General features: G+C 35.2%; 1 protein-coding gene across 2 annotated transcripts in view; it reads right to left on the bottom strand.

Annotated features, from left to right (window-relative positions):
- LOC121415936 (very long-chain acyl-CoA synthetase-like) overlaps positions 1-20491 on the bottom strand; it is a 30243-nt gene extending 9752 nt beyond the window's left edge. Inside the window, exons 1-5 of one of the 2 annotated variants that reach the window (XM_041609337.1) lie at positions 19832-20491; positions 11747-11962; positions 5670-5831; positions 1628-1752; positions 636-836 (exon numbers count right to left, since the gene is read on the bottom strand). In XM_041609337.1, the coding sequence (XP_041465271.1) occupies positions 636-836; positions 1628-1752; positions 5670-5831; positions 11747-11962; positions 19832-20345 (1218 nt within the window). In that variant the 5' untranslated portion in view covers positions 20346-20491. Of the gene's footprint in view, positions 1-635; positions 837-1627; positions 1753-5669; positions 5832-11746; positions 11963-14734; positions 15721-19831 lie in introns of those variants that run through there. The other variant, XM_041609338.1, reaches the window with a different exon arrangement.
- Positions 20492-22250: the final 1759 nt, after the last annotated feature.

Raw genomic sequence — 22250 nt, 5'->3', positions numbered from 1 at the left:
TAATTGATAAAGTATGGGCAGTACTAAGTCCTTTCATGAACAGGACTATAGATTTTTGTGAGCTTTACTATGGCTTCAAGTCAACAGCAGGTACATGGATTAGAAGGCCATGTCTGACCCTGAAACTTTGGCAGATGACAAAGTGATCAAACACCCAATAAAGTGTTTCCACAATATGGAAAAATAAATGATCTCACTACATGTACATACATGTAAAATTTTAATCCCTTGACTTTGCCTAAATTGTTGTTATGTTTATTTCATATAAACGTTTTTTTTTTTGGGGGGGTTGATGATGATCCTTCCATATCAGGATTTTATATCAATAAACTTTTCAATCTAAAATTGAATTTGTATGCATAACCTCATGAAAAAAATGATAGTCCAAACATACAGCATTTGCAACTGACAGTTAATGGATTGTGGCCGATAAATGTATTGTTTCAAATTGTTGACAGCATCCCCCATCTTTTCCAGCAGTTTACATAAAGAAAACATTCCCCATCTTCTCCAGCAGTTAACATGAAGAATTTGGGTAAACTTAATGCATATACTGGCCACAATACTGTCACTGCTGTTAACATATTTTTCATGTTTGGTTCATCTTTGCTCCAGGAAAATGAAACCTTTCTTACTTCTGCCAACCAGGAGTACCTTCCAACGGATCCAACCTTCCCATCGGTATTGATGAATCCTCCCGACGCCTCTGTGGCGGTGTACCACTCTACTACTTTCTCGATCTTGAAACGCTTCTGAAACCGCTCCCAAATATCTGCCCCCAAGCCATTGCCATAAGCAATTCTCAAAGGGCTTGGGTATTGGCCATCATTTGGCTTCTATGAAATGAAAAACGAGAGAATTTAGGAGTGAAGACAGCATTTGACAAGAAAATTTACTACCATAAAGATGTACTTTAATAATCGGATCATGTCAACCAAAGTATTTTACAGCAGTCACTTGCTAGAGAGTAGACCAACAGAAATCAAGCAAAATAAATGCATGCACAAAAAAAATCCTTCTAGTACATGGTTGTTATTAAACAAGTTAGGGCATAGCTGCTTTGTACAGAAAAAAAAATCTGAAATATATTTGCTATATAAATTTTTCAATAACAAAAATGTTTTCCATAAACACATTGTCAACATAAAAAATTGCAAATTATAATAGCTTCCTCACCCCTGAAGAAAATATAGGTGTACTGCATGCCTGCAAGCTAATCCAAATATGCACTTTAACATCTTTCAAAAAAAAAAAATATCCCCTTCTGTTCCCCCAAAGTCACAGCAATCAAAAGGAAAAAAAGAGTTTTAGGTGTTTGTTTTAACCGAATCTCTCAATTGTAGGGATAATGATTTTCCACATTTACTGGTAAACCAGGTACATGTACACTGTATTAAAAAAAAAAAAAAAAAAAAAAAATCTGTTTTGGCTTTTAAAATAATACTTTTTATGTGAAAATTCAGTGAATTAAACTTTGATATTAAAAACGAGATTCATGCTTTTGCAGTGTGCATGACAAAACAGATTTATTTCAGATCAAGTCTGAAAATAAAGTTTTTTTTACCATTTTGAAATGGAAACCACTATCTCTACAAATGCAATTAGATGAAAGATTGAAAAGGCTTACTTCAGGTTGCGCAAGAAGATATCTGCAAAGTTCACCAATATACAGAAAGGCTGTGGCTTTGTGCTTGCGGATATCGTCCCAGAAGCGTGATGCTGAAAATTTGGGTGCCAGAGCTACTGTGCAGCCTAAAAACAATAAAGATGAGTACGAAATGGTATGATAACTAAAGGGAAAAATATTGAGTACACTACATGTATAAGACTACATGTATTTCTATGAAGTGATGAAAATACTGATTTCACTGGCAGATCCAGGGGGGGGGAAGCAAAGCTGGCTTGCGCCCCCCCCCCCCTTTGAGAGCCATAACCCAAATTTGTAATCTAAATATGTACAGCAATACCCAAGAGTGCCCCCACCCCTTTGAAAGTGAGGACCTATTTTTCATATTTTCCGCGGCCGAAATGACCTCCGATTTTAGGAGAAAACCTTCTTTTTTGCTGGTCAAATTTTCATTAGAAAAATGGGCCTCCCCCAATTTTTTTAGGGAAAATCCTGGTTCCACCCCTACTGATTATCATCATGTCACCTTCACCATAAACCAGGGGCTGGGGACAAATAAACTGCATTGGTGTACAGCACATGTACCAAAATGAGAAAATTTGTGCATTGTAAATATTCATCAAAATTGCAAGAATTATGTCAAGGGTAAATTTCTGAAGTTTCTTATCTGTTCTCCCACTGGTCTGTTTATGTGCGATTTTGGAATTGCTCAAAGTTCTATAAAGGCATTGGGGTTTACACTTGTTTCTGGGTTTAAAAATAGACAGGCACATTTTGCAAATTGTAATACTTGGGAAGGTATCATCAGGACCAATGTAACATGAGTATAGTGGTACTGGTAGAGCTACATGTACACATTAGTGCCCCTCCCCACACACACAAGAAAAGGGTGTGGAAAGACCCAACCAATATGCATTATTCACTGCATCATAAAGGCCTATAGTTCAGACAACTGCATGAGACTGAATATTCAAAAAGCATTTTTCTGATTCTTATAATAAAGCTTTCTGCACTTTCTGAGTTTTGAGATATTTCTAACATTGAAATGGCTATTTAACATATTTAATCTGCTTCATTTTCAAAATTTGGGATATGATTTGAGTACCCGGTACCTAATTCGTCTGATATTATTTTCCTCCCTGTTTATACTTTATAAAATTTTCATGTGCTGCAAGTCTTTTTTTCTTCTTATTCATGATGTGTATTTGTAATTACTTTGTAATTGTTGTTATTTTACATTCAATATTGAAAGAAAAAACAGATTTTATAATCTCCGCTTCATTAAATTGAGAATTTATTATTAAATTTTGGTAGACGTAAGACCTATATACATATGCATTTTATCACTAGCACATTTATATCAATCAATCAATATCACTAATCAAAGGATTAGCATCGATCTGAGTAAGGAACACCGTTAGCTCTATTCAAACCAAGACAGTATTGTCCACAATACCATACTGCAAGAGGAAATCAATATGTTCATTAAAAAAACAGATTCAAGGCCATTTGTGGTTCATTTTCACACATGAGTAAAGTCACATCTGGTTCAATCACCTTTTTTTCTGGTACAGCTGTGCAAGTACCTGTACATGGACATGAAAGATGTCAAACATGGAATAAATGGATATGAAGCTTGCAGTTCATGTGTTTCCCTATAAAAGCATTACTCCCTGAGTTTGAGCCACTCGATGTCACTGTACAAACACCCAAGATTTGTTGTTGTGCAAATACAAATACCAATTGAAAAAAAAAGAAAAAAGTGTACTTAACGTGCTAATATTCATTTCAAAAGCTGCACATTACCCGAGCTGCCAACCTGAAAACGAACATTTCAGTATTTTTGAAGCTGAAAGTCAGTATTTCGGTGAGGAAATCAGTATTTTAAAAAATACCATAGAACCACACATACAACTGAAACTTTAGAAATCAGTATTTTACATGAAACTATCAGTATTCTTCTCACTTTTCAGTACTACATGTAAGTACTGAAAATCAGTAAAACTGGGCAGCTCTGCATTACGTGTACAAATAAAAGAAATATTTTTAGAATAAAAAGCAGTATGGAGCAGAAACATGAGAAAAAGCTCACACTATTGTAGGAGAATGAAAAGAATAACATTGAAAGAAGAGCCGGGGGGGGGGGGGGGGGGGGGTACTTGACCAAAAAAGAAGTCTGTGCCGCGGGTGAGACAAGACAAAAAACGGGGGCCTTGGAGCGGGATTATTGTTAAAAAGGAGTGTTCTCGGAATGGGCTTCGGAACTACAAATGTTAATGAAAACGGGGGTCCTTGGAACGGGTTGCCTGCATGTGAGTGCGTACAGTGTATTCATCCCTATGGAACGGGCAAACGCGCATGCAGCTAGCCCGGCGGCAAGGGCGCGGGGTGCGCTAGCAGAGGTGATGGTCGGACTGCGCGTTGCGACCGCTTTTCACCAAAATTGTGGTTCATTGTCGCAGATCGATACGGCCGGAACGGCGTAACGGAAAATATGCAAAGCTTTGGAGCGGATTTCTTTGTTCTTTTTCTCAATAAGACAAAAAATGCTACGCCTTGGAACAGAAATTTGAGTGTGAAAATGGGGGCCCCCTCGTGGCACATACCCACTATGCATTATATACTGAGTGCCCCCCCCCCCCCCGCGGAGAGTATTAAAACTAAAGAAAAAAAAGAGAGAATTGGTAAAATTAGTACGGGAGTGTAGTGTTAATTCAACGTGTACAAAATGTATTCTTTTTTTTCCTTCAAATTTTACCTTAGCAGTGAAATAATTTGTTTAATAGGATGAAAAAAGAAAACACTATTGTATTAGATTCCCCTAAACCTCACTGACCAGTATGGGTGAGAAAAGGGGTACAATCCAGAGGTATATGCGGAACCTTGTTTTGTTTGTATACAAGAAAAAACATCTCCAGACTCCAGCTCAATTTGGCACAAAATCTCAGGAGACAAAAACCACAAATTCTGGTGGATGAACAGGGCATCACCATGGCAACGGATGGTCCATTGACCTGACCTACTTTATTTCTACAATGAACTTGAAAACCAGGATTTTTGTGATCCTGGGTAGTTGGCAATACCCAAGAACTTGGCAGGTTGCCTAAAGGCTTGCAACAACAACAAACAGAAAATGTATGCCCCAGATACATGTATAGTAGCACTTGGGATGGTGAAATGAAACACATGCCACTAGGAGGTTTAAATTACAAGTACTCCTGATCCCGTAATTTGTAAATAAACCTGCCAAAAAACAATTTAACAGCACATGTACATTTATGTACATGTACCAGAGGAGGTTATGATAACACAGTGCTTGGCATAGTGAGGAAGAAAAAAATAAAGGCAAAAAGTAATAGGTAATACATACTTGTAAGAACCCATACAAAATGGAAATTATGCAACAATAAAAGATCTGCTGATTATTTTTAGTGAAATGACTGATGAGCAAAGGATGTTATTGAAAAACAAATGACTGCATGTATGTAAATAAACAAAAAAATACATTAAAAAATAAATAAACAAATATAAATGCAAGAAAGATAAAGAGCATCAAATTATTAAATTTTATGCAAGAAGAAGGACACAAGAAGGAAATTAAAAACAGAAAAGTTATAAATATTTTGCAAAAGACCAATAGCTGCTTTGTTTTATTTCAAAAATTTGTCTGAATCATCCGAAGTAAAATGAAAAATTATGAAATATTGATTTTTGTTTGGTATCTGTTCCACCTAGTTGTGATAAAATGACCTATTTTGACAAAGTCTCCTGTCCCCTCCAATAATAAATGATGATGACGATGGTGATGACGAAGATAATGGTGATGAGCTCATCATACTACTACTTCTACTACTAATAATAATAATACAGAATAAGAATAACATTTAAATGGGGGAAAATCTAAATACATACTGTACGTGTACAACAAAATAACAGCAATAAAATTACGGTATTGAAATCTGAGGCCTGGGATTAAAAGCAAGAAGAAAAAACAAATTTTGATGATACATGTAGATTATAACTTTTTTTTATACATTTTTACCTGCACTGAGACAGCTGAGGACACCATTTAAAAGGCCTGAAGAATGGTAGAGAGGAAGAGAGACATACAGGACATCTGTTGGCTTGAGACCTCCACACAAAGACCATGCATAGTGTGCTTTTATTGGGGTTTTATGGGGCACTTTCACTGCTTTTGGGAGACCTTAAAAGAAAAAAAAGAAATTTTTGTGCAAAATTAAAGAAGTTACACTGCAGGTCTGTGATATTTTAAAGAGCAATCATATCATCATTAATATATTCAAGATCATTTGAATGTGTCAGTTTAAAAGTACATGCACACACGTATTTGCAAAAATTATAATTCAAATCCAATTTTATTTCCAACAGAACATCAGAATAATACAAATTATGTCTATACATTTATAACAAACATACATCAATGGCATTATGATTATATTCAATAACATCAATAATTACAGTATACAGATCTTAATACATAATATGGTTATTAGAATATCAAATTTACAAAAATGACACCATATAATACAATGTAACAGTGACGATGGCAACTGAAGAAGATCTAACTTTTACTTCATCATCATGCATTTTTGTAGCTCAGGAGAAAATCAGCAAACAAAATTTGAGATCAATGTACATTTAGCAGAGATTTTTTTTCCCTACATGTACATGTAATCCTTGAATTATTTTTTTTAGTGTTCATGAACATTAATGCACATTATGAACTATCAGTTTCAGTTTGGTAGGATTTGAAGTTGGCTGGTCTATGCAAGGCCAAATAAGTACATGTAGCAGTATCAGGTGACTATTATCACATGAGTTCAATTAGGATGAGCTACTGTAGGTCACCAAACTTTTGAGTGGCAAGGTTGGAGCATGAAGCTATTATTCATTTATACCGTGTTTACAGATTGACTCGGCTCGGGGGGTTGAACACGAGAGCCGTGCTCAACACGGCAATTTTATGCTGTGTAAACGCGATCAGAGTGATCCGCGAGCCGTGTCGAACACGGCTTTATCGATCCTACAAAATCGAAGGTTTCAATTCGCGACCCGAGTCAGACTCGGCAATTTTTTCATGTGTAAACAGAAAGCCGTGTCGAACTCTCTTGACCTAGGTCACTGCGCGCGCTTTCACTTTTGGCATTGTTGTTGTTCGCACGGACAAGATTCGATTCCGGCGGTGAATTTCCCGCCTTTATTTTGCGACGTCATAATTCTTCTTCCGTTCGAGATCCGCGAGCCGTGTTGAACTCGCCTTTTCATATGTACGTATGAACGCGATCTCTGATCCCTTCTTCGCAGTCTTCGACCCGGCTCGCGGATTCAACACGCGAGCCGAGTCAATGTGTAAACACAAGCTGTACATTGTACATGTTTAGGCCTACATGTAAGTTGTACATGTATGTATCTACATTTTAATGTTGACTCAATGATATTACCTGTACAATTTATTAAGAAAGCACTGTTATTCATATTCATTGATGGTTTTTAATTTTTATTTAGTTCTAAAAATATTAATTTTTCAACAGTTCTCTTCCCTTTCAGTCTTCTATCAGAGAAAAATAAATTGTGCGATATTATGCATAGTACTAGTACGAGTAAAAAAAAATCACATACATGTACATGTACACACATGATGCATACTATGGGTAAGAAATTTTATGAATAATAACGGTTTATTTACCCGGGTCAACACTTCATTTCTGAAAACTGTTCTCCCAGTTCACTATTATTAGATTTTAGCTCAACAATATTTTGGAGAAACAGAGTTCATGGAAAGTGTATTGAACTGACTTTAAAACCACAACAACTACACATGTAATTTAATAGAACAAAGTGCTCTGACCTCACAGTACATGTATTAATACATGTTTTTGTAGAAACTGTTTTCATGTTCTTTTTGTTTATAATGCTCTACTACCCTAGATTATAATTATACACTCAGCAAAAAAAGTTCTTGGACACTTATAAAAGTTGAAATATTCCATATAGATATTCGATTAAAGGTAAATTATTGTATGTCATCATGACCAGACAATATTCCTCTTCCAGTATGACATGACATTTTCATGTAAACAGTCATGCATGGGTGGTTATATGCTCTAAACAATAGCAATTTCAGTATAAAAAAAGAAAATTGCAAGAATGGATCAGTCAGTGCATGGCTGGTTACAGGCATTAAACAAGAATAGCAATGTCAGTAAAAGGAAATTGCAAGAAAATGATCAGCCATTCTTTTAGTTGTGAAAGTTTATATGGCATAAATATCCATTAAACGATAAAAGCAAACTTAAAGTCGAATACCACTCTAAAAGTGAAGAGAAAATGCATGTACATGTAATCCAACTTGGACGCATCACTATTCCACTGGGATTAATGAATTTCAGATCCGATAGTTGGTGCAGTGACAAATCGCCTTCTCAACGCAAGCATCCTTAACCTCCTATCTTATGCAGGGGTGGTGGCCCTAGGTCGACCACTCCTAGGGCGGTCTCTGACTTCATCAGTAGCCAAATGGCCGTTGGTTCAAATTTGAAATTGTTGTTGGTGAAACTTGGAAATATCGAGCCACTAGTCTACATGATTGCCCAGAATGCATTCCTATTGCCCTTGCATGCTCTTTATTGGAAAGCTTCATCTTGAAAGTGAATGTCCAAATGATCCATCTCATTATGCATCTCATGATGCATCCCTAAGCATTTAATTCGAATGATAACCACCTATTGAAATTGTTGAATGTACATGTATGCCTACAGGATGGCCATGATTTTTATCATTTGAGCGGTCAATTTCTTGCAATTTTCTTTTACTGACATTGCTATTGTTTAAAGCATTTAACCACCCATGCATGACTGTTCACATGAAAATATCATGTCATACTGGAAGAGGAATATTGTCTGGTCATGTTGACATACAATAATTTGCCTTTAATCAAATATCTATATGGAATATTTTAACTTTTTATAAGTGTCCAAGAACTTTTTTTGCTGAGTGTACATGTAATGACTTTTAATACAATACTGACTCTGCCCCCCCCCAAAAAAAAAAAAGAGAGAGGAAGAGAGAAAGAAAGAGAGAAAAAAGGAAAGAAAGAAAAGAAAGAAAGAAATAAAGAAAGAAAGGAAGAAAGAAAGAAAGAAAGAAAGACCTGTAGACAAACAGGAAAAGTAAAATATGATAAAACTTGCTGAGTAAAGTCAAAGTCAATATTTTTATTTCAAACATCTTTGCTTGCTCTCAATTTCCCCACACAAACACCATATCATGCCTCTCAAAATGTTGGGCTTATTATGCCATTGTGGTATGGACATACATGTACATGTAGTAGACAATGCATGTACATTTCTAATTGAAGATAAGATACATGTATGTATACATCTATCTCACAATCTTGCGGCCAAAGTACAAGTAAATAATGATTTTGTTTGTAGATCTATTATAAACTGCGGAAAGTTCACTTCTGGTTCACGAATGTACATGTACAGTTGTAGCTCCTTAAATGTAATTATTGTAAAAATCCATCCTGTATAAAACATGTTGATATGAATCGATAGAGAAAAATAAAACAAGCACAAGTGCACAACACTTCAAATTTCATCAAAATCAGATGTAAAATGTTATGACAAGTTTTGCTTTTTTTTCACATTTACCTACATATGCACAACAATAATGACATGCAAATGAGAGTCGATGATGTCCCTCATTCACTAAATCTTTTGATTCTTTTGTTTGAAATATAAAATATTTCAATTTTTACAGATTTGACAATAACTTGACAACCATAAAATGTAAAGGCAGTGGTACATGTAATTCCATGTTTTCAGTGAGGAAGGAAACTTTGTTTCAAAGGACAATTACCAGTACATGTACATGTAGGAGAAAATGGGAATAAATCATATTTCATATCCTAATGAAATACAAAAGAAATAGTGAGTGATGTCATCAGTCCCCTCATTCGCATACTGACCACGATGTGCATAACTGTAACAAAATTGTGAAATTAAAAGTGAAACTTAAAAAATGTCATCATTACAAATTTTCAATGCTATACTCATTGGATTTTTCTCTTTTTATGAAAATCAACTATTTGTTGGAGTGGACACGATCCATCTACATGTACATTGTACATGTACATTGTAGGACAATTCTATTTGAGGCCTTTCATGATCACCCTTTGTTCTTCAAATTGGCAACATTTTATATTATTATTCAATGCTACATACTTGAATTGCAGACTAAAATGACAATTTTACAGAAAATATTTCCTACCAAAATCATGTTCGATGACGTAATTTTGGTTGCTTAGAGCTTTTTATATTTATATCAGCTGAAAGTACTTGTATGGCAACAGTTTTTACTTTAGATTTTTTATAAAAACTTTACACGGTAAGAAAAATGCAACAAATTTTAATATGGCAACGTCTTTATGAAAGTAACTCTTTTGTCCACAGGACAAACAAATATATCTTTCCTGACTTGGGCCACATTTTATCAAATTTGTACTTGTATAGTATTTATTCCAGAATACTCTAAGTTTACCATTCTTGTGTCTCTGTTTTCATGATTTTTTTACCATTGGGCATCATTTTCGCATGGAATTTGTGATTTTATCCCTCTTCTCAATTTGATAATCTGCAGGCACAGACCCTAATTGAAACTTTGAATGTCAACAAGTGGTTCGTCACACAAGACTAGCCCATATAAAACTATACGTGAATGAGAGCGCCTTCAGTTCAATACACACATTATTGTCCATGTAGGCTGCGTATTCAGACCACAATAAGTGAAGGGTTTGAACAACAGACTACTGTACATGTACATGTAGCTGCCATCCACATTCCTCTTGATTCTCACCCTTGTCTCCTTTCACCTTCAGCTAAACTGTACCTACATGTATTCCCATTGCTTGGTTCAAGTCCAACCCACCTTAACTTATCCCCCACCAACCTGCCCCTCCCCCCGCCAAAAAAAAATTAAAAAATCTTCCATTGGAACCTTTCAAATTGGCCATCCAAATTCCACTAATCTCTTCGCATCTCTTTTCTTTCCATTACCCAAACAAACTGGGCAGGGGGAGATCTATTCCTTTTTACTCTGCCCTGTCCCAACAGCATTACTGCAGGGTTCAATAAACTTCAACCTACATTGTACATACATGTTCGTCATTCATTCCGTTATAAAGTACGATAATAACCTTGTACTTGTACACACAAAAAAGGAATAGAACATGAAACAGAATGTTCATTATTAATTTTGTACACTTTTGATTTTTTTTCTTCAAATTTTTCCAAACTGCAACAATACTCAAATACTGCTAATAAAATTTATGTAAAATTGGTGTTGTCTTTGAAAAAATTATGATGAACAAAATGAAAACAGAAATGTAAACACTTTATAAAAAGGCCTCTAATGACCACATCCCTTGTAGCCTATTTCTCCAAACTGTACGTTACAATGGCCTTCATGGCAAGCTCACAAGCCACAGTGGAGGTTTGTTGACACTCCAAAAACCTTGCTCTTATTATTACCATATAGTTTTTCAGAAATGGAAGGAAGCCAACTTCCTCAATTACTCAATAATGATGATCTCATGATTGTCCCCGAACAAAACGCCAGATAGGTTTTAGGCCTTGACCTTGAACCCTGGAACAATTAAGTATCGGAAGCATTCAATGTTATTGATGGAAGTGGAATTACAACCTAAGGATATTACACAATGTAGGATAAAATAATAATAGATTACATTCCTAAGACCATTCCCAAACACCTTGGTTTTGTAGTTCAAGCTAAATATGAACTTTTCAAAATAGCTTCAGCCATTTTCAAGTTTCATGTTCACCATGTTTTGTGTTGCATACATGTATTCTGGCCTAAAATACCCAATGCTTTGAGTTAAGCGCTTTATTTGACTTAGAAAGTTGACTTCATACATAGAATCTGCTGTAGGAGTAGCATGTTGAAAAAGATGCTCAGTACAATCGCAATGTACATTTGTAATTTGTACTAATATAGAAAAGAAATACATGTACATCCCCCCAAGCTTCTTTGGGTAGAGGAACTGAACCAAGAAAGTATGAAAAAAGTCTGTAGTCTTACCTGTAGTACCAGACGTAAAGATAAGAGATGCTATTGTGCTATGGGTGATGGGAGCTAGATGATCGACTGGGAGTGGATTTCCTGTCACGTGACCGGTATCCATGGCAACCATTCCATCAGGAAGCTTTGTACCATTGGAGACACTACCCAAAACCCATACCTTGATTCCAAGTTGCTGCAGTTCAGGAAGGAGCTCCTTGGCGATGTCGATGAAAGCTACATGAAAAAACAATAAAAAATAAAGGTGCTCAGGTGAATGTACGACAGAAGTACATAATACTCGTAGGGATTCTTGCACCTTACAGGGAAGTGGGAGGTTATGACTTCTCTATATTAAGAATCATCGTTTAAAGCATAGGAACAGGACCTGTGTTTTCAAACTTTGTTAAAGAGTTTAAGCCCCTCTTTGCAAACCTGCCATGCATTTTGAACATGAATTGGATTAAAATTTAAAATAAGATAAAATAAGATCTGAGAAAATTAATGAAGCTCAGACCAAAATATCAGTCTGTGCAAAGTACTGAAGGCGACATTGGGTTGATAGACCTTTCTTCTTCTTTTTTCTTAGGATTTTCCCGCCCCGCCCCCCCCCAAAAAAAAAAAAAATTGTAATGAAGCATAAATTCATCTCGCTCATTGAATTTAATATTGTGATAACAAATGTGTTTATTTGGAGCCCAACTCCTGGAGATTATTTGTTTATTTTACATGTATTTTTGTACCATGGATGCAAAACAAATGAACACTGAGCTGAGGGAAAATATACTTACAGTGTATTATATTTGCAATTATACTTTCATGGGAATTAAGCATAAACAAAATATGTTTCAAGCGCAGAAACAAATATCGCAGGCAAGTATTAAATGCGTAAAACATGGCTCAAAATAATTGTTGTCAAAGGGTTGGTTCCTTATCTAGGGAAGTGGCAATTTGATTCAATTCTATCATTTCAATCTTTATTTCATCAAACATAAAGTAACATTGAAATATGAGTCGAAATTGCTACAAAGGTTAAATGTGTAAGAAACAGGGTTGGCGATTTTTTTGATTTTTTTTAAAAAATCAAAAAAATCGGATTTATTTGATTTAAATCAGATTTTTTTGATTTACATTAAATCAGATTTTTTTGATTTTTTTTTATTTTTTTAAAGTTCCTTCGAAAAAAGGGTAATTATCCCTAATTTTCATTTCACCCCTAATATTGTTCTTAACCACATATTTTGTAATTAAAATCCAGTAAAAATGGACAATTAAAAATAAATTTGAGGAATCATGTATCTGAACTTAATTCTATCATACATAGGCCTATGAAGGAATATTCCATAGGGTATTCCCAGTGAGTAGAGAAAATTCCCCTCTGGGATTTTTCATTCAAATATTTAAAAAAATCCAAGAGAAAAAATCCCTTATCAAAACTGCCAACAAACCCTTTGCCAATTACTAGTATTCATGTATATTGTAAGAGAAATATTTCTCATCAATGACTTTTTTCAATTAGTCACAGCTTTACAATAGTCAAAGAGAGACTACAACTGCTTATGTTAAGGATTTTTTTGATAAAAAGCTCTTCTCTTGCTACAGATATAGATGCAAAACTCTCAGTTTTGGAGAACAATATAGGAGATAGCTTAGTCAAAGGGTGACTATACTACATTCTGTTACTGTGATTTTTTTACATTTATCTACAATTTTTATTCCCATATTCTCTACAAAAAAATCTGTTTGATCCATGAAGTATGAAAAAAAATCTACTTACTTTTATCTTAAAGGATAAAAACTGCAAAACTGCTTAAATTACAACATATGTATTACAAAAAGAAGTATTTTATTTTAAATGAGACACAGCTTACAACTGCCAATGATTGTAACTGAAGTACCTGCATCTTAACGTTAAAATACAGTGTTAAATGTTTATTCTGAGTTTTGCAAATTGTTGTTATAGAGCTCTTTCCATTATTACATGCAGATACAAAACTTCCATTATTTGTAGCACTGAACATAAAATGGGCTGCAGTGACTTAAAAGGTTTATAAGAGAAAGCTTTTCTCAACAGTCAAATTATGACTGTACTACATTATGTTAATGTGATTTTTATATTTATGTTATTCAAAACATCAAATGTATGATAAATGTAACAATACGAAATAAGAGGCATGTTAAATATGTTGATTACATGCAGGTATCATTTTTTATTTTACATGACAGAAGTAGTTATGTGTAGGCGAAGGATCAAAACTGGAAAACTGCCAACAAACCTTTTCTCATCGACTTTTATATATTATATATTTTTTTTTACAAACTGCTCTCTGAAAAGTCTTTGGATTATGTGAAAACTTTACGTTAAGAAAGAAATTGACTAATAATAACTGACAAAGAATGTAAAATTTCAGAAGAAAAACTCGACATAATTTACAAAAAATGAGTACCTATCGACAACATACATCTGTAGTTTTTAAGGAATTACCTGATTTTATTAATTTGGTTTTAATTTGTTTTAAGTAGATATGAAGACTATGTTGATCTTTCATTGATATAAAGTTAATTCAAAGTTTTTCAGTTGACTTGAAGAATTAAAACTGCATTTAACAAATACTTTGTCCATGATTTGTACATGTTTCAATGGAAGTGATTTAAATCAATGATTTTTAAAAAAAATCATGGTGATTTAAATCGCGATTTAAATCACGATTTAAATCAATGTGATTTAAATCCGCCAACCCTGGTAATAAACCTGTGAGACTGGATCATCAATTTGATTTATCACTGGAACTTTTCTCTCTTTTTTTAAGTCTTACATGCAAAACCAGTCCACAAGTATTGTACACATATTTAGTATGTTTACAATAAATTGAAGAACCATTTTAATTTTAATTAACCAATCAATTGATCAAGATAGATTATTCGAGCTGATTAATAAACTCCATAACAGGAAAAAAAGGGTATTAGTCTCTATTCATCCACATTACTTTAATTTCCCTTTTCATGTACCTCTTGACATCACTAAGTATCTTGCATTGCTGATTCTCATGCAATGCATCAAGCTCTCTCCTTTCAGATTGTAATTGAGAAGGCTTGTTCCAACTCCTAGCTTGGCAAAACCTAGCCACATCCATATAAAAGATGGTTCATTCTTCATGAGGACTGCTACTGTTTCATCTTGGCTCAAATCAGAGTTCGTCTTTACCCATCGAGCAATGCGGTTGGACTCCGACTCTGCATCTCTGTACGTGTATTTTTCATCTTGATACAGCAAAAAGGGACGGTCTGGATAATGTGACACTCCATCTGATAAGACAGTAATGACAGTTTTATTTTTCCTTTCTGCCCCTTTGATGCCAATTAAAGCTTTGGCTAAGCTGGATACATCTTTGAAATCCTGAATGAAATTGGCAATGGAGTTCCTCTTCACTCCGGCCACAATGAGGCTCACAACAAGGGCTGAAAATCCAAAAACTTCCCAGTCTCCCATCTTGGAAAATGGACATAAACGAGATAGAGACGAGAGCCTGTGTAGTACTGCCGGTAGAGATAGAGTGAACAAATTGAGAGAATGATAAATAGTTACTTTGAAGATGGGGTGCCCTGCACTGCATTGGCGGCCAGAAAGGCCGAATTATAAGGAGATGTCCACAACGCTCAACTGCTACCCCAGCGGCCAGTGTTGACTAAGCCCGGGCGGGATTCACTGCCTCTGTTCCGTACCGTACTTGAGTCCGCTGCAGATGCGGCGCACATGATCACAACATCACTGTCATCATAATACGGCATGTACATACCGAATGTTTTGCAAAAATAATGTCTAAAACGAAAGATGAATAAATCTTAGACCTGCTCTTATAGTGAAGCTCGCAACTGACTTTCCAGAGAGTGTATCCAATCATCGAATCAATCGTTCAATTAAGTGAAAATATGACAGAAAATGTTGCCAGTCGACGCAAGCATGCACGGCTCGCAGTGCTATAAGTGTGCAAACAGAAAATTGTTGCGAAACAAAAATGAGGGCGGGGCCTCGGCCTCGTGGATCGTGCGAGCGCGGCATGAATGAATCCTGTGCGGCAATCAAGAGATAATTATATTTTAATACAAACAGACAAAATTAATGATAAAAAACAAGACCTAAATACGATAACTGTATTTTGAATTCGAACAGGGCCTGCCAGATCATGAAGAGATATGTAATCTGTGTAATAAATCGTACAGCTTTACATACTAGTATTTTGTAACTTTTAGAAACTTCCCAATACTAGTAGTAGTGACATTCATAGGCCGTAGTATTAGCTATGCACCGGGGCTATAATGCATGCACACTGACATAAAAAGTAATGTTTTAAAATGAAATTGGGTGAACGCCTTCTCATCATCTTTTTTTACATACTTTTTTCGTTGTTGTTTTTTCGTCGTTTTTTTGCCCTTGGTTCAGTTTGCTTGTAATGTGTCGGCTCCATGAAATTCGATTCTGCGATATATTTAACACTGCACCCTAAAGCCTATTAAAAACCAAATTTCTACAGTATTTTGAATTAGGTCAATCCCAGTGTCAAAGGCAGCATCGAAGGAGACTCAGGGGGGGGGGGGGGCATTCAAAGCAGAGACCCGACATAATTATGAAGAGTTTGGTTCTAAAAAGGGGTTAGGTCCAATTTGGACCTTTCCGAGAAGAATCTGTTTTTATTCTCACTTATTGCAATACATAAATTGTCATAATACTATATGTGAACATGATATGGGTGTAAAAGAAATCTACCTGTCTTAATTTTTTTCTATACTATTTTTCAAAAAATATCACAGTGGACTTGACGCCTTTTGCAAGCAAACTAAAATGAATCCAATCTCTTTTGGATAACAATACAAACAAGTCTTTGCCACTTTCATTCATGCTATTTCATAGGCTTTTCTTGCAGCAGAGGCTTTTCAGAGCAGAAAACCTATAGGTTTTGAGACAGAAAACAACGAAATTTGTGAAAAATTGATCTAACCCGTTTTCGACAAATGAGCTCTTCAGAAAAGTCTGGTTACAAAAGGGGTTAGGTCCACTCCAAGAAAAATCTTTTTTTTTATTCTCTCATATTACAATACTCTGTTTCTGTTTCTGTTTGTGGTAACTCCCGTAGGAACTCGGCAGGACAGCATTTTGCTGGCAAACGCCAAGCTGGTATATAACCAATTACCAATGAAACATTTAACGTTTATGTTAATCAGTCATAGCTGCTGACGTTATAGACGACAGATATCACTCTCGGGCCTTTTTATCAAAGTGGAGATAATGGTAGAGTTGGGATTTGAACTCACAACCTTGCGATTATGAGTCCAATGCTCTCACTGGACCACACGACCCCCATGCGAAACTAAATTCTATGATACCCTATTACCCTACCATGTGAACATAAAATTGGGTATAAAAGAAAATCTACCTGTCTTCATACTTTTTTAAATATTCTGTTTTTCTTTTTTAAATATGTGTCTTTTTTAAATATGTGGACTTAACCTATTTTGCAACCAAACTAAAATGGACCTGACTCCTAATGAAAAAAGGTGATTTTTTTGCCATATTTATTCGCTTTTTGATGGAAAATTCAACTTTTCTTTGATTTCTTCTTATATAGAAACTGGAAGTCTAGTGAGACAAAAAATGAAGATGAAAAATGAACCTACCCCTTTTGGAACTGAGCCCTTCATATTTGGAGTTTTTTTTTTACAGCAATTCATGTCTAAACTGGACAGACCTGGGTTTTTCCATTTTTTATTAATGACAAAGGCAATTAGGTTAAAAATATAGGCCCTATCTGTATACTTGCTGTAAAGTTTATATTTGTGCAAAATCTATAGTTAGGCAGTGTAATGTAATATTTATTTTGTTTCACTGGTTTGTAAAGGAGTAGGCCTACCGTGGCCCGTGATTCCCCATACAGTGTTTGATTATTATCATTATACGGCAGTGATTAATCTTCATTTCCTTGAGTCGGGGGCGGGGCGAGGATCAAGCCAGTTATGAGACATTTAGTGGTTTACCTTGTACTATATTATACTCTATCACAAAATTACATTTTTCATATGCAGTTTTTGCTCGTTCATTCGCTCATGACCTTTCCCCCTCCAATTTTGTCACAGTTTTCCTGCTAGAGAGCGCTGGACTGCCCCTATTTGCTCACATGCACTAATGAGGGCATCAAGTTAACTGCCTTTTATCATGGTTTCCAGTACATAATCGGGTATTCCATTGTTGTTGTTTTTATTTATTAATTTGCTTTTGTTGTTGTTCATTGTGTTTGCAGTACAGAAGAATGGTATGAGAGCAACTGTGGACTTGTGAAAGAAGTTTAATTCGTGTTGTGAGATAATCGAGATAATGCAGCTGCCGTAGATGGCGTGACCTACGATTTTTCCAATGTTGGAGATTGATTTTGTTCTCGGATGAGAAGAAGAAGAAGAAGAGTTTATGCACAACATTTTCCCTTTTTTCTTATTTCCCCCTTCTTCTTCTCCTCCTTCTCTGTCTCTCTTCAATGAATGTGTGCAATTTTTTGTTTGAATACAAATTATATATTTAATTCTATACTACAGTATACTATACTATACTATATAATAGTTAATAATCATACTATATTATTTGCTTATTATATAAACTCCTCAAAAAGTTTGGAAATCTGACTTTGATCGATAATCCCTCCTCATTTTTAGAAAATATCAATGTGTAATTAACATCAATGAATAGAACAGTTAATTCTCTTTATTATACCCTACGTGATATGATGATGGTTCACATGGATGGAGGTGCAGTGCCTTGAAATGTGGGACAAGGTCAAAATTCAAAAGTTGCAAAATGACACAATATTGAAAGTCACTGTCCTTTATTCAGTGATGATGAGTGAGTTTCTCAGCAGTTTCATTCAATTTTTTTTCATGCACCTTAATATCAACGTTAACGTGGAATCAAACTCACCTTTGCACAAGCAAACACATAACAAACAAACAAACATGCATGGGTATTTCAAACCACGACTCAAACCATGTTATCTCACAGAACAATCAATACACTATGCACTACCATTGACACAGACAAACTAATCATGTTATAATTCTGTATTGACCTTTCATGATTATTTCTTCTCGTTTTGCAGCTTTTCAGTTTAGCCCTTTTGAATCCGGCTCTTTCTGTGATGGCATGATCATAACAAGCATGGCATCATTTTAAAGAGAATTAAATGATCTTTTGAATGAATATGCGTTGCGTAAAATTGGGAGTCGGGAGAAATTAATGGCCAAACTCAGATTTCCAAACTTTTTTTGCTCGTTTTGCAGCTTTTCAATTTAGACCTCATCCAACACTTTTTAATCCTGCTCTTTTCGTGATGGCATGATCATAACAAGCATGGTATCATTTTAAAGAGAAATGAATGATCTCTTGAATGATGTAACATATGCATTGTGTAAAATTGGGAGTTTGATAAAATTAATAGCCAAACACAGATTTCCAAACTTTTTTTTATTTTTGCATGCCCCCTCCGCACCGCCACTTTCATTATCAATCCGTTTGACGGATTCGCTTATTTGCTTAAAGGTCAAGTCTACCCCAGAAAAAATATTAATTTGAATAATATAGAGAAAAATCAATCAACCATAACACTGAAAATTTCTTCCAAATCGTATATGCAAAATAAGAAATTTATCATGGCATTTTAAAGTTTCGCTTATTTTTCACAAAACAATATGTTCTGTTTTAAATATACTATATTTCAATTTTTAAGAATAGGAAGTCAAGGACCAACTTGACTAAACCATTAAATGTAAAACACTGGTAATTCTACATGTTCAGGGGGGAGACAAAACTCTTTTTTTCACAGGATGGAGAAAATAAGAATAATTCATATTTTATGTAATAAAATACAAATAATAATAATAAAAAAAAATCAGACACTTCATTTGCATACTGACCAGTATGTGCATATAATTCTTGTGTGAAATTAAGAAAAACTCACCTCCGATTTTCATGAAATTTTCAGTGTTATGCTTGTTGACCTTTTCTCGTTTTATTCAAATCAACTTTTTTCGGGGTGAACTTGTCCTTTAAGGAAGCAAAAGGCTTACCATGTGACACGATAAGAGCATTTGCATGGCTGACTTTGAGGCAGTGTATTATCGCGTTAGACTTCAAGTTATGATTTATAAGACTCGACGTCATACCACAACGGATCAATGCCAACCAAAGCCAAGCAAATGCAGGTTCATTCGTCATCAAGATGGCTACGGTAGCCCTACAACTTCCGGCGTCGTCGTAGACATCGCTTTGGTTTGCGGTTGCTGACCCATTCGATGTCGCTTCTGTGGTCGTCTCCGCCGTAGAACGATGTTCATTCCAAGTCCAGGACTCGAGCTGTTTGAAGATCCAACCTGCGATCTCATTGGACGAGTGGTAGATATCCGCGTATGTATAGGACTCATCCTCAAAAAGTATCCCCACGCTCTTCGGAAACTCTTTCACATTTTGGACGAACTTGTGATATACGGTGATACCGTCATTTGCATCACGCTTTATATTCGAAACCAGTTTACTGATGGAAATCAAATGTTTCAAATCACCCCATAACGACGCACCAGACATTGTGATAACTGGAATTTCATACAAAAATCAAAATAGGCACATCAGTGTGGATATCATCGCTGAGAAATAAGCTCTTCGACACAATGTCTATTTCATTAGTTGTATAATTTTGGTGACCTGTATTACCTTGAGCACAACCGCTCATTTGAAATAACCTATCCAACCGTGAATCATAATAATAGTCCTGAGAAGAAAATAATCCAGAGTAAATAAATTTGGATGTTTCTTTCTTTTGTTATACTTTTCAACTGAGTGTGATATAACTGCTTAATATGTGAAAGGGGAACAAAGTATTGCAATCAACATGATCAATGAATCTTGGTCGACTCGACTACAACGTCGTTTATATTTCCAGAATTGTGTTACCAAGGGCAATACAATTTAGTAAAGAAAATGAAATACAGTTTACTATACATATATATCGATAATTTAATTGATCCTATATTTTTTGTAATGGGGGAAACCAGATATCACAATTTATAGTGTTGGCATGATTATACATCGTTAAATGTGAATGTTTTTATTGTGTTATAAATGAAATACACACGGCTTCTAAGACTGAACCTGACAAATCATAGTTGCCATTACCATCAAAATTATTGCAGCTTCTGTGGACAGAACAACTGTAAGCCTGGAAGGAACAACTGTAAGGAAGAAAGAAAGACAGACATCGAGATGAGAAAAAAGAGGGAGATAGAAGAAAAGAAAGAAGGAATGAATAAATGTATAATTGAAATAAATATATGTATAGTTCTATATTATTAACATAAGAAATTAATTAATTTATAAAGAAATCAAAATAACAAGCTGAAAAAGGGGGAACGAAAACAGATCAGAGTGAGTGTTAGTAAAATTGGGGTGGGATGGAGGGGGTGCTCATTGGAGTTCAGGCATGCATCCTGTGAGACTGAAGTTTGATGCCAGAAATCAAGATATCTAAATACTGCACACTGAAATCCAACTCCCGCCACGTTCAATGTGTGTGTGTTTTGAGGAAAGGAACCTTTTTTACCCCTTGTGACAAATTCAATGGTTCCAAATAATTTACTTTCAGATGAAAATATGGTGTAACTTCAATCTGGATGAGCGTTTGGATGTGTTGGCAGAGAGTCTGGGTCGAGGAAGGGGGGGGGGGCTTATCATTTCTATTAGTAAACGCCCCTCCTAGTTTCGATTACCGTGATCCAATCTCGATTTACCATTTCAGGGACACCGTTGCACTAACACTAACAATTTTCACTGAATAACATGGGCGGAAATCCTAGGGGGGACGTGTCCCCCCTACTCAAAATAGTAGGGGGGACACAATATCAAATGTCTACTATTTTGGGTCTTTGGTGATGCTAAGAAATATATAACTCAAAATGGAAATAAAACGTGCGTTTTGGGACGAGATGACCTTTTTTTTTTTTTACTTGTCAAATATATTTTCGTCGAAATGACCTTAAATTTTAGGTAATAGCCTTTTTTGTGCTTGTCAAATTTTCCAGACCTTTGTCCCCCCCCCCCTCCTACCTCTTCGGAGAGATTTCCGCCCCTGCTGAATAATACACTTTATTTTGTCAAATTCCAGTAGCACTGGCATAATGAAATTTAGATCGGAACTTGATTGACAATAATTATTACAAACAAGTATTTATTGCTTTATTGTTGTACTATTATTGCTTTCGATTGCGCTTGAGATTTGGGATGGTATTTATGTCCTATATCAATTCATATTCATCATCGTGTCAAACACTGTCACCCAATAGCACGCAATAAAAATGCGGTACAATTTTGTATATGTACTGTTTAATTTTGTTTGAGTCTTTTTTATTCTGTCAACGAGTATACTTCTTTCTTTCTTTTTTCTTAATGGCATTATATTAATAATATAATGACTATATACCAATCTGCGCTATTCTC

This window comes from Lytechinus variegatus, chromosome 5 (assembly GCF_018143015.1).
Source record: "Lytechinus variegatus isolate NC3 chromosome 5, Lvar_3.0, whole genome shotgun sequence".
In the NCBI taxonomy this organism is placed as follows: domain Eukaryota; kingdom Metazoa; phylum Echinodermata; class Echinoidea; order Temnopleuroida; family Toxopneustidae; genus Lytechinus; species Lytechinus variegatus.
This window is presented reverse-complemented; position numbering and strand designations above follow the sequence as displayed.